The sequence below is a fragment of the Setaria italica genome, chromosome III, assembly GCF_000263155.2.
Source record: "Setaria italica strain Yugu1 chromosome III, Setaria_italica_v2.0, whole genome shotgun sequence".
Lineage (NCBI taxonomy): Eukaryota > Viridiplantae > Streptophyta > Magnoliopsida > Poales > Poaceae > Setaria > Setaria italica.
Window position 1 is genome coordinate 16,320,331 of NC_028452.1, and position 26,356 is coordinate 16,346,686.

Below are 26,356 nucleotides of genomic sequence, written 5' to 3' on the forward strand. Positions count from 1 at the left end.
GTAGCGTTTTCTTTATACCACTTATTTTGTTCTTGATTGATGTGATGAAAAAAAGGTCTCTCACCCTTCCTTATAAATTTCAGCGTATTAGACAACTCTACTATAAGAGAAGATTTATTTCGAAGAATGGCTAATAGTTCAATGATAGAAAACTGTTGAGCATTCCCTACCCAGTGCCCACAAGCATCCGTGCCCTAGGCACGAGCTTCATGTCCAAAAAGGCACATGCACCCTAAAATTAAATTCTTTGCTTTCTTATGCATGAAGGGACAGGAGGAATGAGATATATACTTGTCACTTCGTGAAGTCATAAACTGTTTGCGCGCGCCCGCGTGCATGGCGTGTGTGGGCTGTGTGTGTGCACAAGTTCAGAACTTCAAAATTCAAATACGTACAGTCGTTGTACACGGTTGAGATTGACAAAATGATAAGCCTAAAAAGGTTGAGCTTGAGACTTTCCGCGAGTAATCGGGGGAGTTCAGTGCGTTGGTAATTGAAACGCGGTCTATATAATCTTCAACGAAGCACCTCAGCATCACGAAATAACATGGCAAACCACCATCATCCGTTCCATGAGTCTTAGAGCTATGTGGTCCTCTTTTCAGTTTGTCCTGTCCCTGTGTGAGACGAAGACAGAGCCTATTAAACCCAACTATTAAAGCAGGGGGCTTTGTGTCATGTGTCCGCTGTCGCGTTCGAGTTTGACGCGAGACGACGACACGAGCGCGCTACGCACGAAACGCGTCGCTCCCTCTGCTCGATCAGACCCTGGACGCACAACAAGAAGTCGAAGTCGAAACGTGGCTTTGGCCAGGGGCGTCCTGAAAGAAAACACATCATTCCGACGCAAAAAACACAAAGAATCTAGGGCATAGCTAGACTGCTAATACTTCCCCTACTACTCTATCGGTCGGCTATAGAATTCCGTGGGAGCTACTCTTGGCCTAGCAAAACACCTGGATCCAGGTTGAGTGATGGCCCAAACTTAATAACACACGCCTCCGGTAACCACTCATAGTGTGTAACCGAATTATTATAGCTTAATTCTGTAATGATCACACAGGATAGCGAGCTAGAGCCATCTGTGGGATGATTAGGAGTAGTAATCATGATTTGGTTGTTACTACTTGAACCAGTAAATTATGATGATGAGCCATGAGCATACTGTCACCCTGTCCTAAAAATGTAATGTATTTTAGTTTGTTCTAAGTCAACATATTCTAAGTTTGGCAAGTTTATATAAATCAGCAACAATATTTGCGATATGAAATAAGCACAAATAGATAAATATATTTTAATAATTTACTTAATTATTTGATATGTACTAACTATGTAAGATGTGAGTACTCTTCTCTATAAATGTGGATAAATTTAGAATAAATTAACTTACGTCAAAACCTTATATATATCGGTTCTTTAAGCATTCACGATCGTAGCACGGATCAAGCCGTGCCATCCACCCATGCAGTTGCAGATATAATGCGCAAGAATAGCCATGTCCCCTAGCTAGTACTAGTACGATAGCCACACAATCAAGTGATTATTAACCCTCCCCTTGCAACTAGCATGCGTAATACGCGCAGGACAGCTGGACGACGTTCATGCCGGCGATCGAGGGGCGCTCGCACGGCACCGGCCGGAACGCTGGGGACGTCGGCACCGGCACGCAGTTCCTCAGGTGATCTGCCCGCACCGCGGGCATGCGAGTCTGGTTCTGGGACGGTGGCCACGCGCGCGTGCCCGTGCGTACGTTGGGGTTCCGTGTGTGGTAGTGTTGTCTGCATATGTACTGACACAGTGACACGTACGAGTCGCTGTGGCCAGGAGTCATCGTTTGACACGACCTGAACAGACATCACACTGACTGAACCCTGTGATTTACTTTTGCGATCCAGAGTTCCAGACAAGACGGAGACTTCACACGAGAATGTACGCCGTATACTTAGGCGCATGCAGCTTGATTGCTCTACAGCGACGCTACCGGCCGGCGGTAACGGCCACTGCTTTTTTCAGAGCTCCGGGTCATGGCATAAATGCCGATAGGCACGGTGGCTCGATCAGCCGCGTGACGAGCTTCATTCCGTGTCACATCGCGCAACTTGACAAGCAGGCCTCTCAATTCTCAAACAACTGGCAAAAATTGTCCATTCCATGGGATCTCCAGCCTCCGGCGCTCACGATCTGCTAAAAGCAAGAGAGTTTTGTCTGCCCTTTTTTCATTCAGCCAAAGACTGAAAGGCACTGTCAGCATTCTACCGCTGGAAGCTCGTAGATCGTTTTCAGTCTGTTTGAACAGCTAGCACTCGATCTACCATCGGCCACGGATCCAATGCGTGTGTGTATCAGCAAGTTTGATTGCGACGGCGAGATGTTAACGGGTCCATGTCTATTGCTGTATGCATTCAGACCTCTCCCCGGTTTCTGCACCCACGGTTTTCAGCAATCAGCAGAAACCCCTGAGGCCCTGAAGCCAGCGTGCCTAGTCGCTGTCAGGCCGGTTTGGGCCGGACGAGGTGCCCTGTGCTCAGGTGATGCTAGTGGACTACGGAATTGGAATCACATCGTAGCCACCAGCTCGGCCCCGATGGAATGGAACGCTGGCCAGATCCGGGCGGGGTGCGCGGCTTCCGTGCCTGCCGGCGACGCCTTTGCACTGGCGACTTGACGCGCAACGGCACCGGGCATCCGTGCAGGGGGCGGGGCCCCCTGGATGATTGAAGGGGCAAACCAAACATGGCATGCGGTATCGACGGCGGTCGGGGAGGGTGCGGTAACAGTTTTCCATTCGGGGGTGGACGTAAAAGCTACTCTCTGAGATGAGAAGTACGCGAAAGCAGCATGCAGAGGGGGGATTTTTTTAGGAGCCGGCAGGTTTCTTTTGTAACAGTGAAAGGCTACATATTCCCAAAGCTGCGTGCTTTCACCCTGTACGCTTTCGGTTTCGGCATCTGTGTAAAGAAGAGAGATCCTAAAGCCGAGATGTTACGGCCATAGGTAATTTATGTATAATCAAAACGTTTTAAGCACAAAGCGTTTGTAGTCCAACGGTTAGGATAATTGCCTTCCAAGCAATAGACCCGGGTTCGACTCCCGGCAAACGCATTCCTTTTTCCCGGTCCTTTGCCCTTTTTGCTAGCTAACTCCTCTCCTCGAGGATTACTTTCGATTTCAATAAAGGGCGTGGATGTTAGCCCGGCCCATTTCATTTAAAGGCCTTCAAGCACGCTCGACACAAGCTGGGGGGTCCGTGTGTTGCATGCAAATGGATGAGGGCCGAAAGATACATGCTAACTGGGCCAAATCCAGCATAGCCCTTTTGAAAGCGAGCAGGAAGTTCCTTTTGACCTTAGGTTGTTTTTCATTTCTGGAAGTCCATCAGCTGATCGGTCATTCTCTCTTTTTTTTCGTCGAATCTTTTTATTCTTCTTGGGAACGTGATTCCCGGAGAAATCACTTTCTATTGGATGCTTCGAAGAGCTCAACGTGAGAAAAGATTACCAAACCCCAAACATATACTCTTATAATTGGAAAGGCAGCGAACTAATGTACAAGCAAAATGAAAAATCAGAGGTACTTCCGTGAGAGTATCTACATGTACCTAGATGAAAAAAATCACACATAATATATGAATACAATCAGCTTGTTCTGGGCTTTGGGTCAGGGGTGGTAATGGATCATGACCCTCATGTTTCCTTCACAATTCAACTCAGTCCTATCTATTTTTAGCTTAAAATCATATATTATTATGATCCGGCTCTTATTGAGCTCGATCTTTAAGGATGTGTTTGGTTCCACCTTGCTAAACTTTAGCAACAGAGTTTAGTCCTATTTAGTCCCAAATTTGCCAAACACCCATGCTAAACCTTACTAAATTTTAGCCCAAGGTTGCTAAACCTTGCTAAAAGGTGGGGTGGACATCCTTTGCCCTTCATTAATACCTGTCTAGATACTCCCTCTCTCTCATTAAGGGTAAATAGGTCATTGTCCACCTCATTAAATATTGTTTAACCCATAAAACCAAACAACCGTGACTAAAATTTAGCAACTACAGTTTAACCACTTTTATCACTGAAGTTAGCAACTCTAGTCGCATCCGTTTGGAATTTGCATACAAATGATGAGTGTGAGTGGGAATAAATTGGAAACGAGTCGAATGGATACCAACTGTTCTAGTGGGCTGGATTGCACGAAAGCTCACCCCATCCCATAAAACCCACGCCGCACGCCTCCTTAGCCGGCCGAAACAACCACAACACACAGGCGAAGCAAACCCGCACAGGGAGGGACAGCGCAGACCTCTCCCTCCCATTCCCGTCTCCCCGACGCGCTCCCCGCATCCCCTCCCCAATCCCGCCCATGTGGCCGTCGTCGTGGGTCAAGACGCGCAGCTCCGACTCCGCCGCGGCCTCCACCACCTCCACCGCGCTCGTCGCGTCCCCGCGCCTCTCCTTCCCATCCCCGTCCCTCAAGGACCTCCGGACGCTGCTCGCGCCGGACTCCCCCGCGGCGTCCCCGTGCTCCTCCGCCTCCTCCCCGTCGCCGCGCGTCTTCCACCGCATCCGCGTCGCCGCCTCCGCGCTCCGGGTCCTCCGCACGCTCCAGCAGTCCCCGACCGCGCCCGCCAACGGCTGCGCTGGGGAGCACCACCCCGCCGCCCCCGGCGGGGGCGGCGGCGGGCGGGTGGTCCTCTACTTCACCTCGCTCCGCGTGGTCCGCGGCACCTACGAGGACTGCCGCGCCGTGCGGGCCATCCTGCGGGGGCTCCGCGCCGCCGTCGACGAGCGGGACCTCTCCATGGACCCCGCCTTCCTCCCCGAGCTCGCGGCGCTGCTCCCCCACCCGCAGCGCCGCCGCGTGACGCTGCCCCAGGTCTTCGTCGGCGGCCGCCACCTCGGCGGCGCCGAGGAGGTCCGGCGCCTCCACGAGTCCGGCGAGCTCCGCCGCATCGTCGCCCCCTCCCCGGCCTTCCCCTCCGCCTGCGCCCGCTGCGGCGGCGAGCGGTACGTACTCTGCGGCGCCTGCGACGGTAGCCACAAGCGGTACAGCCTCAAGGGCGGCGGCGGGTTCCGCGCCTGCGCCGACTGCAACGAGAACGGGCTCGTCCGGTGCCCCGGCTGCTGCGCCCCCGCCGCTGCCTGATCCAGATCCGAGATCCGGCTTGGTCCCCTGGTTCGGGCTCCCCCCACCTCTAATAACTCTAAACTCTCTCTAGAAGTACTAGCAGTACTCTGTACTCCACTCGCCATCAAACTTGATTAGGAGGAGATCGTTCGTGCCGCGTCTGGTACTGTAGTTATTGCTACTGCTAAGCGATTACTAGTGTTCTCAAGCCAGTTTACAGCAGATCAGGAGCTGGGGCTCTGGAGTTACTTATTAGATTTCCTCCAACCTTGGATTATAGTAGAACATTAATACCACTACTAGAACAGCCGTTTCAGTTCCTTTGTGCTCTTGGTTAATCTGTTTTTCATCAGTCTTTGGGGAGCCAGATCATAATCCGTAGCTCTGGTTTTTCTTGTCTCTGTATGTACGTTTGAAATTGCATCGAACTCACAGCATGAGCTCCGTGCCTCCCTGCATCCTCGGCGTCGTCGCCATTGCTTGGTGTGCATGTTGCTTAGCCGTCGTCCCGTCCGCCTCCGGCATGTCCTCCCCTCGTCCTATGATTGAATGACCGATCGCCAATGCTAGCTTGGTTATGTGTCATCGTCCCGGAGCAACGCGCGGAAGGCGGAAGGGACGCGCCGCGGACTGGTGTTTGCGTCACCTGGTCACCCCGGGCTTGTGCGATCTGCAACTGCTGCCGTCGGCCAATCATGTGATGCTCGTTCGACGCGAGGTCAGAGCAAAGCGGTAGACGAACGCGTCATGCGGTCGGCGCTCCCGACCGAGAGAGAGATCTGTTCCAGTGGTGGTGCGATTGGAATCAGGAAAATTTAAACAGCTTGCACATGGTGGGTCTCGTTTTTTTTTTGAGGGGGACATGGTGGGTCTCGTGCCATAGGTCCCGTGCGTGCCGGCTCGCCACGCGGCCCGCAGGAGGGCCGTGGCCCCTGGGGGTGCGGGTGGTGGAAGGAGGAAGAAAGAAGAGGAAGAGGGGGCTGGGCGGGTTGGAGGCTTGTAGCCTTGAGTTGGAGGCGAGTGGTCACGTGGTGAAGAACGCAGGCAGGCAGCGATCACTGGCCTGTCTGTCTGGCCAGGCCACCGGCTAGTGTCCAGGCCAGGCCTCTGCTTTTCACTTTTTCTCATGCCTGCTTGATCTGGTTCTGGTCCGTTGACCGTCGTGCAGTCTCGTGCTCTCGCGCCGTGGTGGCTTTAAAATGCCAGCAGTTTACATTAACCGCCGTAAAAACCTTGCATTGTTTACTGTGCATATTGTAATCCTCCGTTCTAGAAAAGAATTCAACTCTATATGAATGCAGGAAGTCAACCAATTTTAAATTTAATCAAATTTATACAAAATAGTATTAATAAATTAATTATGTAATATATTTTCATCCTAAACTTATTTGGAGAAGTGAATATTAGTATTTTTTTATAAATTTAATCAATTGACTCCTCGAGAAGTCAGAGTTGCATTCTTTTTTAGACGGAGGGAGTAGAAGTCAAAAGGCCACGCGAACGATTAATTTATTCTTACTGAATAGTATTAGGCCCCGTTTGGATCATTGGAATTGAATTCCATCCTAATAATCATAATTTAGACACAAATTAATTAAGCTAATATAATTGTATGTGGAATATAGTTGTATATTATAGTTGGTGATATGTGAGAGATACTTGTATGCTGCACTTCTACTATAGAGAAGCGAGTCTAAGAGCGTGCTATAAGAATTGAATTCCATCTAATAACCATAATCTATAGAATCAATTTCCATCTCCCACCCCATGAATTTAAGATAGGCTTATATCTAAACTTTGGAAAGTTGTGGAATGCCACATTCCAACATAAATTAGCCTACTCCATTAAATAGATTCCAATTCCTTGGACCCAAACGGGGCGTTAATGGAATTGGCATCGCTACCTCTCCTCACTGTAAACTATTCAGGGATGGATCCGAGCTTGGCATGGCTGGTCGCTCCGGCAGCGCACTGCGCACTGCGGGCGCATGCACTCGCACAGCGGCACAGGGGCACCAGGTAGGGGAACCCGTGCTTGCAGCGCACGCCCTCCTGCACCTCGCGGCCCTGAAGGCGGTAGCGGTGGCTGTCCAGGAACCAGCAGTCGTCCGCTCCGAGCGCGGACGATTGCACCTGCAGGCCTGTGAGCACACCGTGAATGAATTCTGAGAGATGGATGCACGAGGAGCAGCCATGCGATGCGAGTACAAGCCATCGCCGTCTTCTGAAGGAGCACGATGAGCGGCGGAGTCTTGACTCTTGACAACAGCCGGATCGAACGCGTTCTCTCCCTTAACGTGCGGAAGCACGGCCAGCAAATGCTGCCCTTCTTTCAGGTTCGTCGAAAGTTCGCGGCATAAGATGGTCAGATCCTGACTGACAACATCCATCACCCACGCCGTGCGCAAGGTCTCTGCCGCATCGACTATCCCTCTACGTGCCAACGGATCGAGACTCACGCGCCATCAACGCATCCATGCCCCAAGTACGCGGCATCCGGTTCCGGCCGCGGGCACGGCGGGTAGCCATGGCGGCGGGGCGGCCATCTCTCTAAGGCTGCCGGCCATGGAGCCCCCTCCCCCAACAACCCCAAATCCCTAACCCCAACCCGCCCCGCCGCGAGCTCCGCCCGCGGCAGCGACGGCGACCTCGCCGCTGCAGTCACCTCCTCCCCTGGCCTCCTCTTCCCCTTCGGCCCGTCGCTGCTACTGCTGCTATTTTTTTTCGGTCGCTGGTAACTGTAGCGGCGAACGCGCGCCGTATAAGATTTTCGATCCGATTCAGCGATTCACTGTGCAGACCATGCGGTGTACGCCGCCTCCAACTCATGCGGATAGCACCTGGCAGGGGCGCATCGCTCGATTCGGTTCGACATGCATGGCGACACGAGACTCATGGGCGGGCGGCTCGTGAACTGTTTCATTGGTTCACCGTGGGCCGTGGCCGCTGACAACACGCGGCTAGCTTCATCTTCTCAGTCGATAGACCGGTCTAGCTTTTGATTCATGAGTCATGACTGACCAGATATGGATTCCAATGAGCAATGACATTTAGCAGGCCTCATTTCTGAAGCGCGAGTTTTACAGAAATGGCCACGGGTTCCACAGGAATTCGACAGGATTCCCATGCTAGTAGTTACAGTTTTCAAACGAGAGACGTCGCCTTGCTTCGCAGGGCAACCTTCAGGCTGCAGGCCGTCCAAATAATATATAACAACAGATGTAATCATGTAATTATACTACGTACTTGCTGCACGGGTCATGCAAAGTACTCGATCAGTGGTTGCAGTTGGGGAGCAGGCACTCGCAGATGGGCACAAGGTTGGGGAAGTTGCTGTTGCAGCGCCCGTCCACCTTGCCCTTATCCTGGCAGTGGCCCCGGCACTTGGGCTGGTGGAAGCAGATGGGATAGTCCGCGTTGTTGTTCACCCAGCAGTCGTCCGATCCAAGAACAACCATGCCTGCAGGTAAATTATTGGCACAGTTTCATGGAAGCATTGTTACGCATGTATCGACGAGGAGACGCTGTAGTGTATGTGCTTACCGGAGTGCACGAGGAGCAGGCAGAGGAGGAGGCCTGAGGCCATCGCTTTCCCTGACGTCGCCATTGCTAGGATGCCAAGCCTGAGGACAGATTGTTTATTTCAAAAAAAAAAAAAAGCCTGAGGACAAGTTGAACGCACCCAGCTCTTTATGTAGTCCCCAAGCCTCGTCCTGACCAGAGGTACCGGTAGGTGGATTTTTCTACTAAACCGGTTAACCACCAATCCATACATGTTCAATCTAAATTTAACTAAAAGAACTTATGTTACCCAAAAGTAACCAGTGATCCAAGTTTAGCAAATTCATATCCAGCGCACGTCCTGCCTGCATTGGACGGCTCGCGAGAGCACGAGTAATCTGCCTAAAACTCTCCCAACCTCACTGTCCGTCGCGCCGTCACAGGGCATGCATTCGTTGTCGCAGCATGTTTTGTTTTCCATGGTATTCATAGGGTTGGTAGAAAAGCTCAAGCTCGTGAGCGGACTCAGATAGGTTCAGCTCGGCTCGATATTTTAAACGAACCGAGCCAAACTTTGATTTCAGCTTATTTTCTTAATGAGCCGCTCGTGTGAGGTGTTCGATTGACTCATTAGGCTCAATAACTAAAACAATACCAAACTTTTATTTTATTAATACAATGGTATTATTATTATTATTATTGTTATTATTATTATTTAGCTAAAATAAGCTTATTATTCAACTTTTAAGTCAAATATGATACTAATAAAGTCTATTTTAAGTCTCCAAATGTCTATGTCATTCTAATTTATTGACTTGTATTACTTATTTCCATAAGCAAATACTTTTATATATTATAAATATGATTAAAATATTATATATTAGTTAATATCTCATTTGATCTTAACATTATTGTTGAACAATACTCAGCTCGTGAGCTAAACGAGCGGACTCGATGCTAACGAACTAAGCTAAACTTAATTTTCAGCTCGGTAACCGAGCTAGCTCGTAATCAAACGAGCCACAATGAGGCGAGACTTAACGAGCCGAGCTGGCTCATCAGCCACCCCTTGGTATCCAGGTGAACCTGTACGTTCTTCCGTCAGAGATAAGGCTTATTTCTTGGCAGCACAAAGTGCTGATGTATTTGTTTCGCGTGATCACTGGATGATACGCAATGAATTTTTAACCGGCCGTCTGAAAAGTGTCTGATTGACTTTATCTACGTACGTTCAGCTAACAAAATCATTTTTGTTCGGCTCAAAAATCACGACTTTGTCACCACTGTATCTGAATCTCGATTTGCCTGTCAGTATAGCTTGGTTCACACCTTTTCATCATTAAAAAATAAAGTAAAATTGTATGGGAGCTCGTTTACTGGCTCTCAGTTCTCATACACGATAAGTGAAAAATCTCAGCAACATGTAGCATCGCCAACCAGACGGTGACGTTTCCAGCTTGACGGACTTATGGCACAACACATATGCCTCTCTGCAGTGTGCACACTGCATACTGCCAATCAAAAAAAAAATTACATGCAAATAAACCTCCTCACTGTACTGTGCACGAGCAACCCATAGGCCATGGGGAACACACACCGGCCCTTGACACCGTTTCCTCCGTCTATTATTTTAATACAATAGTTTAAAAAGTTAGAAGCCACCGTATTCACCGAGAGGGTATAGAAATTACCACGTTAATCAGAAAAGAGAAGAATATGCATCCCTAGATTTTATGATGATCCGACGGTCTAGACTAACCCATAGACTCCATAACTAATACGATAAATAAATACATATAACTTTGAAATTAAATAAAAGAAACAAGACAAAATAAGACATCACGTTGTGTCGTACATACATCTATGGACCCACCAGAAGGTTTGGACACTCCTAGATATAGGGCTGGACACCGAGACGTGTCAGATATGGAGACTACGGTGCAGAACGGCGTAGTCTACATGGCAGGACAGGAACTAGTCGAGGATTAGTAAACTACTCGTAGCAATTAGTGTAGGACTTGCCTAGTCGAATCCGACTAGTATTCTTGTAAACAACCGACCTATAACCCTGCCCCGGCAATATAAGGCGAGGCAGGAACCCCTCTCCAAAGCAATTCAATCCAACCAACACACATGACGTAGGGTATTACGCAATCTAGCAGTCCGAACCTGTCTAAATCGTGTGTCTGAGTTCACCTTTGAAGTTTCTGATCTCGATGATCCCCACGCACTAAACACTACCTTGAGCATCCCCTCGGTAGGTTACCGACAAGTTGATAATATACAGTATTGAAACTGAGATACAACTCTAATTCAAGTTAGTTTATACGTAATACGATTGGAAAGACATTATAATAGTAGGAAAATTATCTACCTACTAAAATAGCAAAACGATCAACCTTATATACACATTGACAACCAGGCAAAAAAGACAAAAAGGATCAGGTGGCACTATTGTACGCACATGCCATGAAGCAACAAAACCGGACCACAACGGTGGATAGGATTTAATTTTGTGGCCGGAAGTCAGTGGTGGAAATTAAAGATGAAAACAAATCTGTAATTCGATAAAAGGTGGAGACTTAAACGACTGTGTTAAATGAAGCATCACATTTGCTAAAAGTTTTAGAAATTTCCACATTAATCTTAGAAAATGTCCACAGTTAGATTTCTGATAGTGTAATGATCTAGACCAACCTAAAGAGTCCATGTCAAATACGACAAATAATTACCGATTTCCATACAGTTGGAAGAAAATTAGCTAAATAAAGTGTACAGGCTAAATGCAACTAATAAATAACTAAATTCAGAATAAAAATAATGGAAAAGTGGGTTTTTGATTTCTTATTGATATAGGGAATCGTATTCCATAAATAAAGAACCCATTTATATTGTAATTTGTTTAGAGATAAATTTTGAAATAAAAACAATAATTTTCAAGATCCATATGATTTAGTCAAAGAGTAAAAAAGGCAATTCCTGCACACCCTCAACGCGTAATGATAGACGAGGTCAAAAGTAGAATCTAGCCACATACAAATACATCATCCTTTGTCTATTTGGAATTATGTAGGAGAGAAGAAAAATAATCACTCCACCAACACCAAACGAGTAGGGCACATCCTCACATTGCCATGCACCCTCTTGCAGTCTTGCCTTATATATGTTCCTTCTCCACACCATCTCTCACCTTGCGAGGCCCACCATATATAGCGAGTACTAATTAAGGTCAACCATCAATAATATTAATGCTAATCAAATCTAAGAGGCACACGGCGGTGACACGATGGATGCTGCCTGTTGTACGGGAATTACATTGAACTCGAAGAGGGAACATCAGCATATCACATATGTGCTGGATATTGCACTTGAGCATGACGACCTAGACCATGAACAAGACAGGATAGGGATTGCAAACATGCTCGTGAGACAGGGAGGCCAACTGGCCTAGCAAGGCATGCAGCCGGGCTAGGATGGAAGCTCCGGGAGGAGGTGCGTACACAGGGGCTTGAGTATCATCTGTTCTTAGTTCTTTCAAGCCTGATTTGGGACATCTGGGATTTTGACTTTGAGAGCGTTGGGCTTCTAAATTTGCATGAGTTAGCATTGACCAAACTGTGGGGAAACAGTCAGTTGTCATATGTTCTTGCTTACTTTTGGTAGCTTTTTGTTTGTCTGCAACTTTGCAATCTCGACAGATTACCAGAAATTACTATCAGCTTTTAGCCAAGTGCTGTGAGAGCCAACAGTAGGTTGGTAGCTTCCTGCAGGTTTTCAAGCATCCATATTCTCATAAGCTATGCGATGGAAGTGCATCTTATATATTCCTATGATGATAGTGAAATCACATTAGAGATGTAGACATGTCTAGATTCATACATCTATGGGCCCACCGGGAAGTTTAGACAGTCCTAGATACGAAGCTGAACGGCGTGGTCTACGTGGAGGATAAGAACTAGTCGAGGATTAGGAAACTACTCGTAGCAATTAGAGTAGGACTCTCTAGTTGAATCCGACTAGTATTCTTGTAAACAACCGACCTGTAACCCTACCCCGGTAATATAAGGCGAGGCAGGGACCCCCTCCAAACAAGTTCAATCAATACAATCCAACCAACATACATGACTAGGGTATTACGCGACATAAGCGGCCCGAACCTGTCTAAATCGTGTGTTCGAGTTCACCATCGAGTTTCTAATCTCGGCGAGCCCCGTACATAAAACACTACCTCGGATACCCCTTGGAAGGTTGCCGGGTCTGACAGGGCCAACTGCATATCTTCGTTTTGGGTGGGTTGAGTATACTTTTCAGTCTTGAGTTTTTGTTAATTTTGGATGTAGGAAGTGGCTCCAATCTGAACGTTTGATCGTCTGAGATCTGAAATTTCTAATAATCCAACACCACCCTTAAAAGTTTGTGAACAGAATATATTTTTGACACAACTGCCTTAGCCTGCAAGTTCACATCACTTTTCCTCGTTAAATTTTAAACAGAATGATACCCTGATCATTGTATATTTTTGATAGTTGTAGTCCTATCTGGCTACATCTGAATGTATGATGCCTACTTCTAAAATAAACGCATTATACAAAGCTCATGTACAGTTTGAAATTTTTTTTTAGTACATCTTCTTGACTTTTTGTGGTTCTTTTTTTTTAACCAAGTTTAACCATGATCAGGAACTGCAGATCCTTTCTCCTCACTAGCATTCCTTTTTGGAATGCATCCGTTCTGCCTTTGCACATTCGAAGCGGGCGCGACTTTCGTTTTCGGCTCCTGGGTCTGTGTTGCAGATGGCGCTGGAAACTTCCACTGTCACATCACGCCGGCTCCGGAGGAGAAGCACTACGACATTAACCTTCATCGCCAAGCTTTGAAGGATTACGTCAAAAAATTCAACGAAATTTTCGACCTATTCTATGGCTCCGGGGATGAGTCCGAGTACAACTCGAATTCTCCCACTAGCCGGATTGATTCTCACGAGCTGGCGCTCAAGTCATTGTGCGAATCGGTCTACAATACAAGTCGATTCCCGTTCAGACTTCGGAACTCAGGTGCTGTCTACCAAGACACCCTGTCCAGATCGCAATCTAACTCGGATTTGATTGAGGACCCAGATTACTACTCGGATCCGAACAAGGAGACTCCATTGTCAGGTCCACAGCGGGGCCTGGTAATCACATCTACTCTACAAGGCAGATTCGTCTACTGACCCAACATGGCGACCTATTTTCGCCAAGGATGACGAGTCACGCCTTGTCGCTTACCTCAACACTCTCCCATACCAGGAGGGCACACCTCTGTCTCCTATCTATGAAGAAGATGGCCCCACAGAGATTATCACGTCAAGCTCGGGTAGTTTTTCTTCGAAGCGAGAACTACTTGCCAGCGTCGCTCCTCAAGACGGCGACGGCGAAGAACTACCAGAAAGGCACCTGCGACACGAGCGTTATCCAAATGACGTGTCGGCGGATGAGCTCACGTCTAACGTAGAAGGAGAAGAAACCGAGAGTCAAAGGACTCGATGGCGAGCAAGAAACAAGGCACGAGCAGATCGTCGCTGCCACCTTGCATCTGATTTACCCATCATGAACTTAGATCATGCATTTGGAGCAGTTCAATCGCGTCATCACCATACTCCTCTCACCACCATCGCATCCATTGACCTGATTACTCGGGCAATGCTACAAACCAATTACACTAGGCAATTAGCTCTATTGGCGGAGCATGCGTACGAACAACTCGATCAACAAAGCCTGATACACTCAGTTCAATGCACCTTATCCCATCACGACAGTTGTGCCAGATCAAGTCGCAATGAGGACGGCATATCATGTTGAAACGAAGTACCCAGACTCGAGAACCCAAAACCAAGTCAGCATATGGCAGAAAGTAGTCGGGTGGAATCCTCGGGAGGCCATGGCCACCGTGGGCCCCATCCAGAGCTTGAACACCCAGTGCATGACCTCCGTCAGAAGCTCAACAATAACCGTGATGCTCGTGACATCATCGAAGGCCGCCGCCGTGAGCACGAGCGAGAAGTCGAGTACTTGGGAGAAGATTTTGATGGGTTCCCCGCTTTCTCAAAACAAGTACGCAAGACGGTCCTGCCCGACAAGTTTAAACCTTCGGGCATCAGCAAATACGACGGCAAGCAGGACCCAGTCCAATGGCTGCGATACTACTCGTTATCAGTCCAGGTGGCGGGAGGAAACGATGACACCAAAGTCATCTACTTCCCCATCTGCATAGAGGTAGGGCCTCTCACATGGCTCGAGTCTTTGAAGAAAGACTCCATTGACATGTGGAGTCAACTGAAGGTGACGTTCACAAACAATTTTGAGGGGCAATGCAACATCCTGGCAACAGGATTGACTTGTCGCAAGTCAAACAGCAACAAGGTGAGACCCTGCGTATATATCTACGATGTTTCTTCAACAATAAAGCCACTATCGTGGACATCACGGAGCGGGACGCTATAGATTGCTTCCAGAATGGTCTTTATGACTGTCGTATGTTCCAAGATTTTGGCAGGAGACGCCCGGAGGATATCAAGTCTCTCAAGATTATGATACAAGCCTGGACTAATGAAGATGACAAAGAGATCGAGCAATTCGAGTCTAATTGTAACAGAGGCCAGAACAACAACAACCAGAACAACAGCCAACGCAAAGATAAGAACTGCAACGATCGTCCCAATGACAACTGTTGGGGGGAAATATTAACGATCTCCTAATACCGGTTAAAGCAACAGTCATGAAGTCCCAGACCCATCCAAGATAGCGAAATCACCGTCAGACCCAACATGAGCGGGACTCCGCCTTGTCCGACCGTGGTCGCGGGGTCGGGAGCGCCCGACCCCTCGCCGCAAGGTTCCGCCTCGCCCGACCACGTTCCCGGGATCGGGAGCGCCCGACCCCTCACCGCAAGGTTCCGCCTCGCCCGACCCTGGGCGCGGGGGTCGGACTCACTGGGGTCCACGAGACGGATATTCCCCTCGGGCGCGGACCGGAGGATCAGGGTAACGATCTCGTGGGTCCCCCTGTCGATCTCGCCATAAATGCACCGCAGGTCTATCAGGAAGAAGGATGACCGCGCTCCTCACGCACCCCGCTGCAAGTACCCATGCACGGCCGCACTGTACAAGCTACAGTATCTGCGGCCTCCTTCCATTCGTCGCAGGGCACTCATGGCCTGCACCGCCCGGAGCAGAGGGAAGCCTCGCCCGCTCTCGAGCCTTGCGTGCCCGGCAGTAGAGATGTGACGCCCGCTCTCTGCAAGCCATCGGCAGGACGGCGGAATCCGCTGCCTCCCCCAACGGACACAGGAGTCGCGACGAAACGCCCTCATCATGACCCGGTGGCTACAGCCACCGAGGAGGCCATCGACAGGGTGCAACGACAGTTGGTGCGCCGCCACCCTCGTCCAGCATACGCGTCGGCAGATGTCGAAGGCCGGCGAGGACGCCGGGAGCCTAGGAACTTGGTTCCTCCCTTCGTATTGTACTTTTTACCAAGCTATGTTTAACTCTTTACTGTCTTCCACACCCGTCTCACCTGTAACCCCGGCGGTCTCCTTACGATATAAAAGGAGCGTCGGGGGCAAGAGAGGGGGGCTCAGACTTTTTTCCTCAAGCCAACAACACATTCTTACATTCCCTTAGAGCACAAGCACACAAGAGACCTGGGATCAGTTCCCTCTCTCGCCCACCTGTAACCCCTACTACAGAACCCCGCGTGGGCAACACGAGCATCCTCGATACTGGACGTAGGGCCTCTTTTGCCCGAACCAGTCTAACCCCGTGTCTCCCACGCCACCATCCGAAGCCTTACGCGCATAAAAGAAATTTACTAGTCTAAGTCTTGATCCGCAAATCTTGACAACGACAGTTGGCGCGCCAGGTAGGGGACCTTTGCACGTACATCTCCAGCTTCAGATGGCCAACCACGACGCCGCTTCGCTCCGGGCTCCCTGATCCGCTTCGGGAGTCTGGACTTCGTCGCCACCGGGGAGGGGATCGAACTGATCCCTCTCCTCGTTTTGCCCGCTCGTCCTGCCATCCTCGGCCCCGCCGCCAGGACAGCGGCGAGCGGCCAGGCGCGCACCGGAGGGCCCTTCCCAAGTGGTCGGCTCTTCGGGCTGCGCAATGCCGCTGTGGCTTATGGCCGTCTCCTGACGCGATCCATGACCGTGTCGCCCGCGAACGACAAACTCGCGGGCGTGGCGAGGACAATCTTCGACGCCGGCTCCAGCAGCGGAAGCCGCCACCCCTCGCGCGAGTGCTTCATGGCCGAAGTGCACTGCGAGGGGTCCAACGATGACGGCGCCGAGGGAAGACAGAGGACTCCTGCCCCGCGCGCCGCAGCTACGACCGGGGCCTTACCGAGGGCCTCGGAGCGCCTTCGGCAGCCGGAGGCGCGCGCAGCGTCCCGCCAAGACGACGAGCGCCCCCGCCACGAAGGCGGAGCGCGACAGCGGGCGCGGGACGTCCAGCAGCGTATTTGCGCGGAGGAAGAACGCCCTCAGCTCTTCGCTCGCGCCAGCCAAAACGTCGCAGCTGCGGCGGCCTTACTCCGACAACTCCCCGAGCCAGCGACGCCCGAGGAGCGACGAGCGTGCCAAGAGATGCGCGACTTGCTCGAATGCGCCGCCGTCCAGCAGGCGGAAAGTTCTGCGTCCCGGCGGCACGGGCAAAACGCCAGCAAGACGGCACCTGATGCACCTCCGAAGAGACGGGGGGAGTACGTACACCAGCCTCCTCCCAGGGCAAACCAGGCCGCGTCCGCCCGGCGGACACCACCACCCGCGGAAGGCGGGGCTCGATCCATTCATCGACGCGTCGGCCCCATCCTCGACGCCCCCGACACCCTGGACGCGCGGAGGCGATCCCGCGCGGATAGGGAGGAAGGGGTAGATCATGGATACCACATCCACCGCGGCGGGCGCTACGACAGCGGGGAAGACCGCAGCCCGAGCCCTGGCCCGGCTGGGCCCTGGGCCTTCTCCGCGCGCATCCTGAACGCGCCTTTTCCGCTGCGCTTCAGGCAACCGACAAATATAGCCAAATACTCGGGAGAAACGAACCCTGGGGTTTGGCTCTGCGACTACCGGCTCGCATGTCAAGCCGGCGGGGCAGACGATGATCTGTTCATCATCCGCAACGTACCACTCTTCCTGGCCGACTCAGCACGAGCTTGGCTAGAACATATCCCCTCCGGACGTATCCGCTGCTGGAACGACCTTAAGGAGATATTCATAGGAAACTTCCAGGGCACGTACACGCGCCCCGGCAACTCCTGGGATCGCTGGAGCTGTCGCCAGGGAGCGGACGAGTCCCTCCGGGATTACATCCGGCGCTTCTCCAGGAAGCGCACTGAGCTCTCCAACATCGCGGACGCTGACGTCATAGGGGCTTTCCTAGCAGGAACCTCCTGCCGGCCCCTCGTCCACGAGCTAGGGCATCGAGGCCCGCGAACCACGGAGGAGCTCCTCAACATTGCCACCAGCTACGCCTTGGGCGAAGAGGCCGTCGGAGCAATCTTCGACCGCTCCAAAGGCAAGGCGAAATAGGAGGAGGATGCTGACGAGGGCACCTCCAACCGCCAGTAGAAGAAGAAGGGCAAGCAGCGGAGCGAGGCCCCCCTCGTAGCTGCTGTCGAGTGCAAGCGAGGACAACCGCCCCCGGAGGGCACTCCTGGCTTCTTCGATAAGTTGCTCGAGGGACCGTGCTTGAACCACGAGTTCCCCGCGAAGCACGCCTACAAAGACTGCAACCTCATGAAGAGGTACTTTGTAGGCAATCCGCTGAAGGGCGACCGGAAGCGGAAGCCCGATGAAGAGAAGAAGGGCGACGAAGAGAAGGAAGATGGCTTCCCCAAGGTGGACGGCTGCTTCATGATCTTCGGCGGCCCGGTGGCGTACGACTCCAAGCGCCAGCAGAAGTTGGAGCGCCGAGAGGTCTATGCGGCCAAGCCGGCAACGCCGGCCTTCCTCGACTGGTCGGGACCGGCCATCACCTTCGATCGGTCCGACCACCTGGGACGCGTCCGGCATCCAGGACGCTACCCCCTCGTCATCGACCCCATCGTCGGCACGACGCGCCTCACCAAGGTGCTCATGGATGGAGGCAGCGGCCTCAACATCCTCCACGCCGAGACCCTCGACGCTGTGGGGATCGACTGCTCCCGCCTCCATCCCAGCAAGGCGCCGTTCCACGGCGTCGTGCTGGGAAAACAGGCGATGCCTCTTGGGCAAATCGACTTGCCCATCACTTTCGGGACCCCCTCCAACTACAGGAAGGAGGTCCTCACCTTCGAGGTGGTGGGGTTCCGCGGAACCTACCATGCCATCTTGGGGTGGCCATGCTACGGGAAGTTCATGGCCATCCCCAACTACACCTACCTCAAGCTCAAGCTGCCGGGGCCCAACGGGGTCATCACCGTTGGCACATCTTTCCAGAAGGTGTATGAGTGCGACGTGGAATGCTGCGAGTACGCCGCAGCCATCACCGTCACGGGCGATCTGGCGGTCCAGCTCGCGGAGGGTGCCGAGGTCCAGCCCGATTCCAAGCAGTCGGCCACCTCCTTTGAGGCCACCGAAGGCATCAAGGAGGTCCTCCTCGACCCCAGCAGCTCCGATGGCAGGACCGTGCGGATCGGCGCTACCCTATCCCCCAAATAGGAAAGCGCGCTCGTCGGCTTCCTCCGCGTGAACAGCGACATCTTCGCGTGGAAGCCCTCGGATATGCCCGGCATTCCGAGAGAAGTCGCCGAGCACTCCTTAAACATCAAGGCCGGCTCCAAGCCAGTGAAGCAAGGACTGCGCCGCTTCAACGAGGAGAGGCGCAAGGCCACTGGCGAGGAGCTCCAGAAGCTTTTGACGGCCGGATTCATCAAGGAAGTGTACCACCCCAAGTGGCTAGCTAATCCTGTTCTTGTACGAAAAAAGAATGAGAAATGGAGGATGTGTGTTGATTATACCGGTCTCAACAAGGCGTGTCCGAAGGATCCGTTTCCTTTGCCACGCATAGATCAAATAGTCGACTCAACCGCCGGGTGCGAAACCCTTAGCTTCCTTGACGCGTATTCCGGCTACGATCAGATCGTGATGAAAGAGTCCGACCAGCTTGCTACCTCTTTCATCACCCCCTTTGGCCCCTACTGCTACGTTAAGATGCCATTCGGCCTCAAAAACGCGGGGGTACATTCCAGCGATGCATGCTGAAATGTTTCGGGGACCTCATCGGGCAGACCGTTGAGGCTTACGTTGACGATATCGTGGTCAAATCCAAGAGGGTCGACCAGCTCATCCCTGACCTCGAACTAGCCTTCGAAAGGCTGAGGGATAAGCATATTAAGCTCAATCCCGAAAAGTGTGTTTTCGGAGTTCCCAGGGGCATGCTGTTAGGCTTCATCGTCTCCGTGCACAGCATCGAAGCCAATCCGGAGAAGATAGCAGCCATCAGCGACATGGGGCCAATCTGGAACGTAAAGGGAGTCCAGCGCGTCACAGGATGCTTAGCGGCCCTGAGCCGCTTCATCTCGCGCCTTGGTGAACGGGGGCTTCCTCTCTATCGACTCCTGAAGAAGACGGACCGCTTCGAATGGACCGGCGAGGCCCAGGAGGAACTTGACCAACTCAAGGACCTTCTGACGAATGCTCCGGTCCTGGTCCCGCCGACCGACGGCGAGCCCCTCCTGCTATACATCACGGCGACCACCCAGGTGGTTAGCGCGGCCCTGGTGGTGGAACGAGAAGAGGAGGGACACGCTCTCAAGGTACAACGCCCGGTGTATTTCATCAGCGAGGTCTTGTCCGAGTCCAAGGCGTGCTACCCACAGATCCAGAAGCTCATCTACGCCGTCCTCATCACGAAGAGGAAGCTGCGCCACTACTTCACCTCCCACCCGGTAACGGTTGTTTCGTCGTTCCCACTAGGCGAAGTGATCCGGAACCAAGACGCCACGGGATGGATCGCAAAGTGGGCGCTCGAGCTCATGGACCAGGGGATCACCTACGCTCCCCGCACCGCCATCAAGTCCCAGGTACTCGCCGATTTCGTAGCAGAGTGGACGGAGATCCAAATGCCTTCAGCGCCGGAGAAGCAGGAGTACTGGATGATGTACTTCGACGGGTCGCTGATGAGGGCCCATGCCGGAGCGGGTCTCATCTTCGTCTCTCCTCTAGGCGTGCGCATCAGGTACATGATCCGCCTCCACTTTCCTGCATCCAACAATGTCGCCTAGTACGAGGCCCTCCTCAACGGGCTGCGCATCGCCATCGAGCTGGGCATCCGTCGGCTAGACATCCGGGGCGACTCCCAGCTAGTCGTCGAACAAGTCATGAAGGAGTAGAGCTGCCACGACCCCAAGATGGTAGCTTACTGCAATGAGGTTCGCAAGCTTGAAGACAAGTTCGACAGGCTGGAGCTCAATCACGTCGCAAGGCGCTTCAACGAAGCCGCCGACGAGCTGGCGAAGGCAGCATCCGGCCGAATGCCCATCCCCGACGGCGTCTTCATCAGCGACCAGTTCAAGCCTTCAATCTGTCACCCAGAGCCGGCGAGGGTCGGAGAAGCACCCCCGGTCCCGGGGTCGGACCCCGACTTAGGAGAGGTCGGCAGCGCGCCACCCGTCCCAGGCCCGAACATTAGCCACGACAGGGTCGGCTCTGCTTCGCCCGACTCGGCCCCGGAAGCCGATCCCTCTGGCCCCATGGTCATGGAAATCATGGCAGACCCCGCAGCGGGGCCCAACCCCCCAGCCGACTGGAGAGCCCCATACCTCGACTACCTTGTCCACGACACGCTCCCGGCAAACAAAACGGAGGCCCGTAGGATCGCGCGTCGCGCCAAATCCTTCGCCGTTATCGACCAGGAGCTCTACAAGAGAAGCCACACCGGCATCCTCCAGCGCTGCATCCCGATCGAACAGGGAAAGGCACTGATCCAAGACATCCACGCCGGAGCCTGCGGCCACCACGCTGCGCCAAGGACCCTCGTTGGTAACGCCTTCCGGCAAGGTTTCTACTGGCCGACGGCGGTCGCCGACGCCACCCAGGTAGTCCGCACCTGTGAGGGGTGCCAATTCTTTGCGTGCCAAACTCACCTGCCCGCGCAGGCGCTACAAACCATCCCCATCACGTGGCCGTTCACGGTCTGGGGGCTGGATCTCGTCGGGCCCTTCAAGAAAGCGCCCTGGGGCTTCACCCACCTACTTGTCGTCGTTGACAAGTTCTCTAAGTGGATCGAAGCAAGACCAGTGGTGCAAATCAAGTCCGAGCAGGCGGTACAGTTCTTCACTGACATCATCCACCGCTTCGGAATCCCCAATTCCATCATCACCGACAACGGCACGCAGTTCACCGGGAAGAAATTCCTTCAGTTCTGCGACGACCACCACATCCGAGTGGACTGGTCGGCCGTGGCACACCCCCGCACGAACGGGCAGGTCGAGCGAGCCAACAGCATGATACTCCAGGGTCTCAAGCCGCGGATCTTCGACCGCCTCAAAAAGTTTGGCGGACGATGGGTCGCCGAGCTTCCCGCAGTCCTTTGGAGCCTGAGGACAACCCCCAGTCGGGCGACTGGCTTCACCCCGTTCTTCATGGTTTACGGGTCCGAGGCCATCCTGCCCACCGATCTGAATACGGATCGCCGAGGGTCAAGGCGTACGACGAACAAGGGAACCAGACATCGCTTGAAGACGCACGAGATCAACTCGACGAGGCACGAGATGTAGCCCTGCTGCACTCGGCTAAGTATCAGCAGGCCCTACGGCGTTACCACAGCTGCAAGGTACAAGGCCGAGCCTTCAACGTCGGCGACCTGGTGCTCCGCCTCGTCCAGGATAACAGGGGTCGGCACAAGGTAACTCCCCCCTGGGAAGGTCCTTTCATCGTCGCGCAAGTACTACGACTAGGCACCTACAAGCTAGCGACCCCCGACGGGCAGATCTTCGGCAATGCTTGGAACATAGAGCAGCTAAGACGCTTCTACCCCTAGCTTTTGTTTTCAAGTTCTGTACATAGACGCTTCTGTAAATTAAAAATTTTACGGAAAAAAGAATTTTGAGTTGGATCCATTCAAGTTTCGCTTCGAACTCAGGGATATCTGACCCTGGCTCTGCCTCAGGGTCGCACATCCCTCAGGGGCTATCAGGGGCTCCGGCCCAAGCCACTTGACATCCTCTCAAAACACTTTCTCTTCCCGGGCCGACCCTCTTTCTGAACTTTCGGGCATGAAAAGGAGAGAGTGCACGACCGGTGTTCAGGCAAGACTGATCGGACTACGAAAAAACCTACACCCCAGCGGCTACGGTGCCTTCGCTCATCAATGCTTACTGACACACCTGACAAAGCACTCTAAACTTTATAAGTCCAAAAAATAAGAAAGGGGATCGAAAACTTTTTCGCAACAATTTATAGAAGAGGCCTCTATGGCCACCACAAAACAAGTCTGATACTAATGTATTTACATCTGGGGCGCCAGCCCGATACAGTTAACTCGTCCGGGGATCTTTGGGCAGGACAGCTTCATCCTCGAGGAGCTTCGCCAAGGCCTCCGCTGGGTTGAGCACCGACGCGTCGATCTCGTCCAGCTCGGCCTCGGAGTAGCCGGCGGCATACCCCCCGCTCATCCCGGCGAAGTTGATGCTGGAGTAATTGGAGCCGGAGACCCCAAAGGCTCGCTTCACGCTGGTATGGAGCGCCTCTAGGGCGATCTCGCGGGCTCGGCGGTACGTCCCGAGGACACGAGTTGCCAGCGAGCTCGTCCCCTCCCCCTAGACCATGCCGAGGTCGTCGCAGACGACGCGGACCGCATCCCGCAGAGCGCCGTGCTCAGTGCGTTCCGCGTCGAGCGCCTCCCTCAGCCGGGTGAGCTCGCCTGCAAGGATCACCCAGAAGAACCCGCTAAATCAAAAATCACCGCCACATCACAAAGACAAAAGAAATGAACAGAGTCTTACCCTCAGACTGGGCCTTCAGCTGGCGCTCCCGGTCGAGCCCCTGTGCCACAGAGGCCTGAAGCTCCAGTGCTTGCGCTTGAAGCTGGACGACCTCCGCCCCAAGGTCAGTCGCCGCCTTCTCGGCCTCCTCCTTCCGGACCTTCTCGGCGTCCCGGTCCTGCCAAGCCTTTTGCCGCTCGCGCCGGACGCGCTTGACGATCTTCTGAAGGGCTTCATGCTCCCCCTTCAGCCGTGCGAGCTCCTCGGCGTCGTGGCGGGCCTTTTCGGCAGCGGCCTGGAACTCGCGGTCGAGGCGGGCCTTGTCGACGACGGCTTGGAGTTTGGCTTCCGACCGCCGCGCCTCCTCCCGCGCCGCTTGCTCGCGCCTTTGCAGGTCGTTGATGACCCCCTGGGCGGCAGCAACCTGCATGGATAGCTCCCTGGTTCACTCTCTCTCCAAGTTGAAGCGCTCCCAGAGCCCCCGCTCCAGCCGGAGGAAATCAGATTTCCCCCGACTGCACTCTTGGAGAGCCTGCAAAGCAATACACCATCAGGGGCAAGGCAATGGGAAAGGGACAATCATCGACAAGAGGGGCGACGTACCTGGCTACCAGGGAGGATGACGTTGTCCAAAGCCCCCATCACCGAGGACAGAGCCGCGCGGGCGTTGGGGAGGCCACCCTGCATCGCCTGCCACTAGCGCCACTCCGCGGCGTCATCCAGGGTGAAGAGGTGCCTCGGCGGGTCCTCACGGGACGTCCAACGCAGGACAGACCCTCTCCACGCCCTGGGAACGGTAGCGGCCAAGGCCGAGGCGGGAGCCGCTCCTGGCGCCGCTGTCGAAGCAGACTCCACCATCCCGGAAGCCGTCGGGTTCACCGACGGCCCCGGCGCCTGCGCACCTGTTGCCTTCGGGGCCGCCGCGGGGTCGCTCGACGGCGTCACCGCCTCCGACGCAGGCGATGGAACAGGTATCCTCGCGGCTACCTCGCCCTCCACCGCAACCACCGAGGGAGGCTCCTCCGCTCCTGCCGGAGCCCCTCGAGCGGGCACTTCCGCCTCCGCCGCCAATGCCACCTCAGCCGGGACCTCCGGGGCAGAGGTCCCCACCTTCGTCACCGCTGCCCCCTCCGCCGCAACCGCGGAGGCAGACGCTCTCTCCTCCGTCGCCGCCGCCGTCCCCATCGCAGCTGCAGGAACATCAGTCCCTGTTCCCGTCGCCGCCGTTCCCTCCGCCTCATCGGCGTCGAGGTCGATCACTTCCCCGGCCTGAGGACCCTGGGGAGTGACGCTCTGCACCGAGGGGTTGACCGGGGAAGCGGAAGGCGGAGTGGGGTCCACGCCCGCTCCCGCGCACGATGGCACCGCCTCTTCGCCGGTCGCCGTCACAGGGGCCGCTTCCGCGGCGGGACCCGCGACCCCACCGGGGACCCCGCCACTTGCCACGGGCGGGACCGCGGTCCGCCCCGCAGAGGCGGACGACACCCGCAGCGCCTTCTTGGGCGCCAGCTGCAGGACAAGACCACGGGGGGCGGCGCTACCAAACAACAAATAAATGTTAGTGGAAACGAACGCAAGGGGGGGGGGAAAGTGAGGTTCACGAGGAAGTTCAACTTACGTTCCTCCGGAGCAAGGACGGCGCGCGCGCTTCGCCTCGGAGCCGGACGCCGACCCCGGGGCATCCGGCAGCGGCCGCTTGTCGCCGCTCCGCTGCCCTCGAGTCTCAGGAGCGACGGCGGGGGCGGACTCCGTGGACCTCCGGGGAGCGCTCCGCGCTGACTCCACGGGGACGTCCCGCGTCGGCTCCTGGGCGACGGCGGGGGCAGGCTTCGAAGACCTCCGGGGGGCGCTCCGTGCCGGCTCCTGGGAGGCGCCCCGCGCCGACCCCTGGGGGGCGCCCCGCACCGACCCCTGGGGCGTGGCCCTAGAGCCTTGCGGAACTGAGCCCTGGACAGACGGTCCTTCCGCCTCATCCCTCACGGCCGCTTGCGGGCGCGTCTCCCGGATTATGAGCGCACCCGACCGAGGGGATAAGACCAGCTCTTCCTCCTCTTCATCATCTTCCTCATCTTCCTCATCATCATCATCGTCATCGTCATCGTCGTCATCTGACACGACCTGCCCTCTCCGCGGTCATTGGAACTCCTTGGCGGCCCTCTTCCTGTTTTTCGCCGTCTCCTTGTCCTTACGGCGCTTCTGCTCCTCGGCAAGGAGACAGTTTTGCGTTCGCCGATCGGCGTCCTCCGGCACCGGCGGACGCAAGTCCACAACCCGGGTCAGCATGCCCTACAAACACGAGATAGCCTCGCGTCAGAGCAATGACCAAGAAACACGAAAAAAGAAGGTCGGCACCCCAATCCATTACCAGGTCGACGAAGCCCTCATCCGGGCGCATCGGCGGGTGTCCGGGCACCGGGTAGTCGGCGTCCTCGTCCTCCAACGCCTCCCGAATCCGCTGTTGGATCTCGGAGGCGGCGAGGGCGCCCGCCACCAGAGCGGTGCCCTCGGTCGGTGCGCCCGGAGTCATGGCGGCGAGCGAACGGACCCGGAGCATCAGCGGCGCCACCCGCCGAGCATGGTACGCCCCAATGACCCCGGCACCGGTAAGCCCCCTCTGCTTCAACTGCTCGATAGCCTGCAGCAGGTCGAGGATCCGCTTCTTGTCCTTCTCAACCGGGCCGTACGACCACACCTCCGGCGCCACGTCGATGGTGCGGCCGGTGAACTCCGGCAGGGGGGAGTTCGAGTAGTTCTTCAGATAGAACCACTGGTTGTGCCACCCCTTGTGG

General features: G+C 54.2%; 2 protein-coding genes and 1 non-coding gene across 3 annotated transcripts; 2 read left to right on the plus strand and 1 right to left on the minus strand.

The window, feature by feature from the left end:
- The first annotated feature begins 3,030 nt into the window (after positions 1–3,030).
- On the plus strand, positions 3,031–3,102 carry TRNAG-UCC. The gene has a single exon. It is a non-coding gene; the product is annotated as a tRNA-Gly (tRNA).
- Positions 3,103–4,206: 1,104 nt separating this feature from the next.
- Positions 4,207–5,488, plus strand: LOC101755106 (uncharacterized protein At5g39865). Its single transcript, XM_004961722.3, has one exon. The coding sequence runs from the start codon at positions 4,357–4,359 to the stop codon at positions 5,137–5,139; it is 783 nt and encodes a 260-aa protein (XP_004961779.1). The 5' UTR covers positions 4,207–4,356; the 3' UTR covers positions 5,140–5,488.
- An 18,775-nt stretch (positions 5,489–24,263) lies between these two features.
- LOC105913966 (translation initiation factor IF-2-like) lies at positions 24,264–24,752 on the minus strand. The gene has a single exon (XM_012844496.1). The coding sequence runs from the start codon at positions 24,750–24,752 to the stop codon at positions 24,264–24,266; it is 489 nt and encodes a 162-aa protein (XP_012699950.1).
- Between the last annotated feature and the right edge of the window lie 1,604 nt (positions 24,753–26,356).